The sequence below is a fragment of the Mustelus asterias genome, chromosome 4 (assembly GCF_964213995.1).
Source record: "Mustelus asterias chromosome 4, sMusAst1.hap1.1, whole genome shotgun sequence".
NCBI classification, from domain to species: Eukaryota; Metazoa; Chordata; class Chondrichthyes; order Carcharhiniformes; family Triakidae; genus Mustelus; species Mustelus asterias.
The window spans coordinates 59828955-59836356 of NC_135804.1; the positions used below are offsets into that span (position 1 = coordinate 59828955).

Genomic DNA, 7402 nt, shown 5'->3' on the forward strand with positions numbered 1-7402 from the left:
ATCAGGAGCATCAGCTGAACTGGATGTGACGCACTGGCATGTACTCAACGTGATAACGGGACGTATGAATCTACACGCAGGTTTTTCTGCGTTACTGAACAAAGTGAACACTGATCGTTAATTTGTTAGAATTCGTAGAAAACCGATTTTTAAATTTTACTTTACTATGCAGATAATTAGGTACCACAAGACACAATGTATCGTTGTAGCCGAAGGAACATATTTGTCATTATTTAAAAAAAATACTCATTGAACAATACTGTATGACAAGAAAGTTACTTTCTTCCTAAAGCAACGAAAATAAACTTCTTAAAATAACTGAGTAGCAAGTGACTACCATGTACTGCATTATCTGATAGACACGGTATCATACAGTACAAATACTCCTGCTAGCGGTACGGCAAAGGGACGCGATCAGTGTAGACCACAGAAGTGAATTTCGAAATTCAATGGCTAATTGTTTTTCGCCTCCATATACCCAGTCTCTTTTACTCCATTTTGTTTCGCTCTCCGCAGTTGGGCATATTCAGTGCACCTTTCGTTAGCTTTGCCTTTGTCTGAGCCAGTCAACGCTACACGTGAGTATATCAGGTCATTACCGACTTCCTTTTGCTGCGTCTGCAAGGTCAATGTTTGAAAATATTGTTTATTGGTTGCTTCGCAAGTCCGCTGTTCAAAAGATTCATCAGAAAGACACGCAGATCATCTTAGAGACAGCATACGGGCAAAGTCAACAGAGACATATTTACTGCTTTGTCGCATGGGTGTTGATGTTACTTTGTTTCCCCTGATCGATTACTCGGCCCCACCTGAGCATACTCACCTCGTCACGTTTGTGTTTTGGAGTTTTGCTCAAATCTAATGCGGCATAATGCACACATTCAGACGCATTTTCCTGCTTGGACAAAACGGAAAATTTCTGTTACGCGGCTGGTTCAATGTGTTCACCAGTTGACAGTAATTTTGGTCAAACATTGAGTGGATTAACCTGGGATCGAATAGACGTGAGCAAAATATAATTAATTTACATTTTCCTAAGTGCGAGTATTAAGACACTCGACACTTTAAACTCCGATACCAAATATGTAAACCAGCCAATTTCACTCGACATAATTGTTACACAAATGTTGAAACAGGCGGCAGCTTCATTACGTACAACTTATTTTCGATCTGAATGAATAAATGAATTGATGAAAACGCATTAACTGTATTTTCAACGAGGTAAGCAGTTCTCTTTTCTAAGCGTTTATCACTGTTTGCCAATAAAGCACTCGGTGGCAACTAAATTTCCACATCCGATTGAAATGTAGAATCTCATTGAGACAAAACAAGATGCGGAGATGCCAGCGTTGGACTGGGGTGGGCACAGTAAGAGGTCTCACAGCACCAGGTTAAAGGCTCACCTGATGCAGGAGCAGCGCTCCGAAACCTCGTGATTCCAAAGAAAAACCCGTTGAACTTTAACCTAGTGTTGTGAGACCTCTTCCTGAGACAAAACAAATACATTTATTAAGTGGACTTAACCTGGTCTGACGTGATTATATTAAGTTTCCATTATATCAATCTTTCCTGGTGTTTCAACAAATTGCCTGTAAATGAATGAACGTACCAGTTCCTCGCTACGGTTCCCTCCTGTTAAACGCCCGTCATAACCTGGAAATAAGTGAAATCTCATGATATTGAAAGAAAAAGTTCTGAAGAAGAGTCTTGCGGACCCGAAATGTTAACTCTGTGTGCTTCGACACAGACGCTATCAGAAGTGTTGACTTTGTCCAGGATTTTCTGTTTTTCAACTCATTTTTCACATCAGAGATTGCAAAGATACGTCTATGGTCAGAAAAATGCCCAAGAGGATTTCCAATTTCGTAATGTGCGGAAAATAATTGAAATCCTTCCCAGCAGCAGGGTGCTTTAAAATATTTCGCGGAAACTACGGTAATATTTCGCATTGTACGAGAAGGCGGGCAAGTGTCGAACATCAGCAATGGTAATATTGCGTGACGGAGCAGGCCCGAGGAGCCATCTGGCCTGCTACTGCTCCTGTTTGTTTTGTAGCTCTGTGCACAACCGTTCCCGGACCAGAGCCACAGTTAAAGCTAATTGTGACTCCACCACGCAGAGGTTTGGAAACTAATTTTGTGTCAGAGCGCATTTCGTTCATCTGGTTCCAAAAGGAAATGTATTTGGAAACATCTGGATAACGGCTTTCATCTTTATTATATCTCTCTATGTCCTAAAACATATTTTCAACAATTAGTGCTTCCTCAACACCATACGACTCTTTCCAACTTTAACTCCGAACTGTTCTTCCTGTTGTGGTCCCTGGAAACTCTCAGTCGTCCCAAGGGTATGTACGAAAATCAAGTGTAATCTTACCTTCATTCTTTAGCATTTGTTGCCGCCTCGTAATGACGATCGCAAGCACGAGGAACGACAATCCAACCAACGCGCACACTGGAATCGAATAAAGTAATTTCGGGATATTTTCTGCAAGATTAATTGTAACATGAGGTAATAGTGGATATTAAATCAACAAAATTAGGCTCCAATATAGTTTACTATTTAAACTATAGTGATGGTTGCACTAATCCCGCAGTGTTCAATGGAAGTAGAACGTTTGAATAAAAAGCTTGTTTGCAGCTAAGTATCTGCTGTATCTTGTTCCTCGAACATTTCGCGCGTTATTGATTAATCTACGAAGACTAAAAGGCAGGAGTCACATGTAGGCCAGACCGGGAAAGGGTGACTGATTTCCTTTCCGAAAAGTCATCAGAGAGCCAGATCGGTTTTTGCGTCTGAATTATAGTTTCATGACACATTACTAAAACGAATGTTTAGTTCAGTATTTATTAATTGGTTTTAAATGTCATGATGTGATTTGAACCGATATCCTTACAGCTTTAGCCTGCACCCCTTGAGTAATAGGCTAGTGATATTAAAATCTCGCCAGCATCTTCCATTAGTAGAATGCCATTGGAGATAATCGGACAACAACCAAATGGTTCACTCTTAACTGTCGCCTGAAAGGGTCTAACAAGCTACTCCGTTTAAGGGCAATTAGGGATAAGCAATAAATGTTGGCTTAGCCAGCGACGTTCACATTTCATAAGAGTTTACTTTAAAAAATGCAGTGAACCGGACATACAGCGTTTTTTCCGGTTACAGTTTAAATGAGATTTATGAGACTGATTTCAGTTAAACCCGTCATGATCTGTAAGTAGGATGAGAAGCTGGTCATTTGGTTATTCCAAAACTCTGCACTGAACGTAACCGAACGTGTGACAATATCGGAAATCCCACGGCAATCAGTCCTTGCGCAAACTGCGTGCCTGCAGATCATAATAATAGTTTTCAAGCAAGACGAGTTCGCAACGGTCAAGTTGAAAGCATTTTTTAAAAAAATAAACAGAAAGCGAAAAAGATTAATAACATTCAGGTTAAGAAATATTACACTAGAAAATATGAACGGATGTTTAATATTGTTCCGTTAGAAATAGAGGAATTCGAAAGCAAACCCGGTTGGATTTTTGTTCTTGTATGGGATGTGAGCATTGCTGACGAAGCCAGCATTGGTCATTCCCAATTGCCCCTGAACAGAGTGGCCCGCTAGAGAGTTGCAGGGGGCAGTTAAGTGTCAACCACGTTTCCCTGGCTCTGAAGTCACATGTAAACCTAGCTGGGTAAGGAGAGCAGATTTCTTTCCCTGAAGGACATTCGTGAACCAGATTGGTTTTTACCACAATCGATCATAGTTACATGGTCACCATTACTGAGACTAGCCTGATATTCCATAGCTATTAATTGAATTATGTTTCCAGAAGCTGCCCTTGTGGGATGTGAATCCATGTCCTCAGATTGATTACTAGTCTGAGTGCATGGCTGGCTATATAAATCGATTTCAACACTGCATTAAATTCAATGTAAAGGCACTTTAATGTTTCTGTTGATATTTCCCGTGACATTTCCGTGATTATTAATATGCATAAAACTTACGAAAAATTTCACTATGAATTCTACTGTAGCTGGCTTCCCTTTTAGAACAATTTTTCCCCTACCTCGGTTCGGTTCAGGAATCGTGTACACCACAATAGCCGGAGTCTTGAGGGTGACATGAGATACCAGGCATGTATAATTGACGTCTTTCGGTACAGGCTGAATCTCAACCAAAGTGCTGGAAACTTCATACAGTCCCTCTCTGTTCTGCACTTTACTGGTGTGTATTCCTGATGCAGTTTCGACGCCATTTTTATACCAAGTAAGGGTGAAATTTTCCGGATAAAATGCAGCCGTTTCACAGACGAGGGTCAAAGACGCAGTCGAATTCCCTTCAGTTGTCCTGGAGACAAGATTCAGTGGGGTTGGGGCCGCTGCGGAGCAGAAAATGAACATAGTACTGTGCATGGTTTGGAGAAATTAAATTCATTTTTGACGTTCGGTTAATATCCCTAATCACTGGCAATTCCTATTTCCTGTATTTGAATGTTACACACAAGATCAGTATAGATCTAATCTATATAAAGACCGGCATTCGATCAATTCCAATAATTTTTGAATTCCCTGTCGGACAGGGTGAAGTGATTTGCGAATCAACGTTCTGTTCAAATCGCCCAGAGAATTAAATCTTGATGAGACAGTCGTCTCGCTGAGTTGTTACGTGTTTTATGTGCAATGACATGACAGAGAGTGACGAATAATATTCATATTCTTGATGATGAAATGAGCGTTTTAATGCTCCTTTAACGCCGCAGCTTGACATTTGACTAAACAAATAACTTTCAGTTGAATCTGCCGAATTTTCACCAACACAGCCTCTCTGTTAAATTATAGGCAAAATACTGCGGATGCTGGAGTCTGAAACAGCCTCTCTGTGTTGTTTATTTATTGGAAAATTAGTGAATTTGGCAGCCATGTTGTGTCTGAAACTCCAATCTGTTGAGTGAATCGATTTGGTCAACAATTAGACAAACATTGAGTATTTGAATACGCGCCGTATCGTTCTTTGAAATTTACTTGAAGGAATACAGTTATTCATGGACTATTAAAACTAAGCCAAAAGCTTTGTATATTTATCTTGGGAATGGAGCATTAGTATAAAAGATTTTCTGTCAGTTTTACTTTAGGAATTCATTCTGAGTGCCGCCAATGTAAATCTGGTGCATAAATTGACTTTATAGTTGTGATGTGTTTGATAAATATTACTAATATATTCAGTACTCTCCGAGTGGCATTGCAGGTATAATTAGCATTTTAATGCAGAGGACACGAATGTACAACTCACTTATCGCGAAATATGTTCATAGGCATGATTTCACTGACAGAAAGTATGCACATACCCGATTTTTGTGTTTGATATATTATGGCGATCGCGCTCACCTGTGTTCCAATCTTACCATGCACAATTAGATGCGATCCAGTTCCATTTCCTCGACCTACTCCCGGACGGAACACCGTACAGTGATAGATTCCAGAGTCTTGAAATGTCGCATTTACTAAGCGAAAGAAACCGCTACCTTTACTTCCCATACCAAACCTTTTTCTCTTGTCTGGGCTTGAATGCAGGAATTCATTCTCACCATGTTTCCACCATAACACCCGTACCCAGGCTTGGGGTTGAAAAATGTGGAATATGCAGTAGAAGGTGATGTTTCCCCCTCTGGATACAGTCGTTTCTTTTGGTGCTTGAGACACACTGAACGAAGAGTCGTCCGCAGCTGTCAGAAAGATAGACAAACACAGGTTAATTGCATTAGATACAACATAAAGGTAGAAAAGTGAAAGCATGATCTAGAGCGAGGAAATAAGGTTCTTTAAATTAATATGAAAACTACTTCCTCGGAAGTTATTAATTAAAGTAACATGGTAAGTGAAAATCTAGTGCCTGTGTGAATAATTCCTCGGAGGATCAAGTACAGAAGCACCCTGATCGTTGTCATCATTTGCATGGCTTACAACTGTTGCCTCTCTGTAGTAACTGCGAGTTTACAGCTTTTAAAAATAGCTTGCTGTTAGTTTTCCATCAGAGACGTCGCAGTGACGTTTAACATCCGGAAAGTGAGGTCTCAGAAACTAAGCTTCCATTTTAAGTGAGATTTTCTAATTTTTGCAACTACTCAATTCCCTGGAATTACATGTTTTACCGGCAGCATAAAGGAAGTGGAATATAGATTTTCTAACGCTGAATTTACGAACATTCTCGGAGTTGGTTTGTTTCCTGACAGCTAATGGTTTTGTAACCACGATGGACATCAGAGGGGTTGTGAACGAAAATAAATTGAGAATACGCACCATGGTCATATTCAGACGTATTGTAATTGGGGACGGTTGTCTGCCTGTTTTTGTATTGCACAAGAGCTGGAAAAATTCATGCAGGGACATGATCTGTGAGCTGACAACATATGCACTGTCTTCAGTGAGGACCAGTAGGTTGGGGATATGGTGACTCTTTCCAAGGAGACCACAGTCGAATACGAGTTTTTTGAGAAGGAGTGATGACAATGGTACCCATGGGCATAAAGTCGTCAGATAAGCCGCCAGTTAGCATGCTAGCTATGATGGGGACTAAAAAGGTGGACGACAAGTTGTTCATTCGCGTATAAATTATGGCACAGAAAATGGTTCTTGGATAATACGTGTTTAGAGTGTGTTTGGGGAAGAAGACGAGATGTTTCTGCGTTACAGAGTTTCACGGTTATGGTAGGATGCGGAGTAGCAATTTGGTTCGCTAGATAAGTGGAAAGAAGGAAGCAGCAGAAATCATTGGCTGGAAGATAATTTGATGACGAGGGATTCCTTGAGCTTCTTGTAATATTCGTAAAGCGAGGAATGTTGAGAGATTTAAGCAGAAGGTTTTGGGTTTGGGGGATGGGTAGGGAGGGTGAATATGCGGGGTGGTGGGTTGTTTGTGGTGAGTTGTTTGTGGGAGTGGAGGTGTGGGGGGAACAAATAATTAGTTATCGTTGCTCTCCAGCACAATTGTCCAGTAATGAGCAGTTGTGGCTGTGAACGGTGAGACTTTGGGAAGTTTCTCTTGATTTAACCAGATGAGGCTCTGGATGGTTAGACCAGTTGTTTGTAAGACCTCGTCAATCCTTTTGGAATTGAGGATGCGAAGGTTAATGCTGTGCCATTATTACAGTAAGCATTCGAGACCGTGAGGCATTTATTTTGACTACGTGCGCTTACGCTTTATTTCCTTTTTTTTCTCAACAGATTTCCAAATTGTTTCATTCGAAGAGTGCACTGTTTCCAGTCTCTATCCCAGAAAGACACTTTGCTACACAGCTGTATAATCTGTTCGTCGTCTCGGGAAATTGCTGTGTATATTATTGTCGCATGCTTCCTCTCAAAGTAATTTTTTGGATACAATTATTCAACCAGAGTGCGTGCTTCATACTCATTGGTG

General features: G+C 40.6%; 1 protein-coding gene across 1 annotated transcript; it reads right to left on the reverse strand.

The window, feature by feature from the left end:
* Positions 1 to 453: 453 nt before the first annotated feature.
* Positions 454 to 6288, reverse strand: LOC144492424 (tyrosine-protein phosphatase non-receptor type substrate 1-like). Its single transcript, XM_078210433.1, has 6 exons — positions 6138 to 6288; positions 5391 to 5711; positions 4056 to 4367; positions 2377 to 2487; positions 1610 to 1653; positions 454 to 618 (listed from the first exon to the last, which is right to left on the reverse strand). The coding sequence occupies exons 1-6, from the start codon at positions 6286 to 6288 to the stop codon at positions 454 to 456; spliced, it is 1104 nt and encodes a 367-aa protein (XP_078066559.1).
* Between the last annotated feature and the right edge of the window lie 1114 nt (positions 6289 to 7402).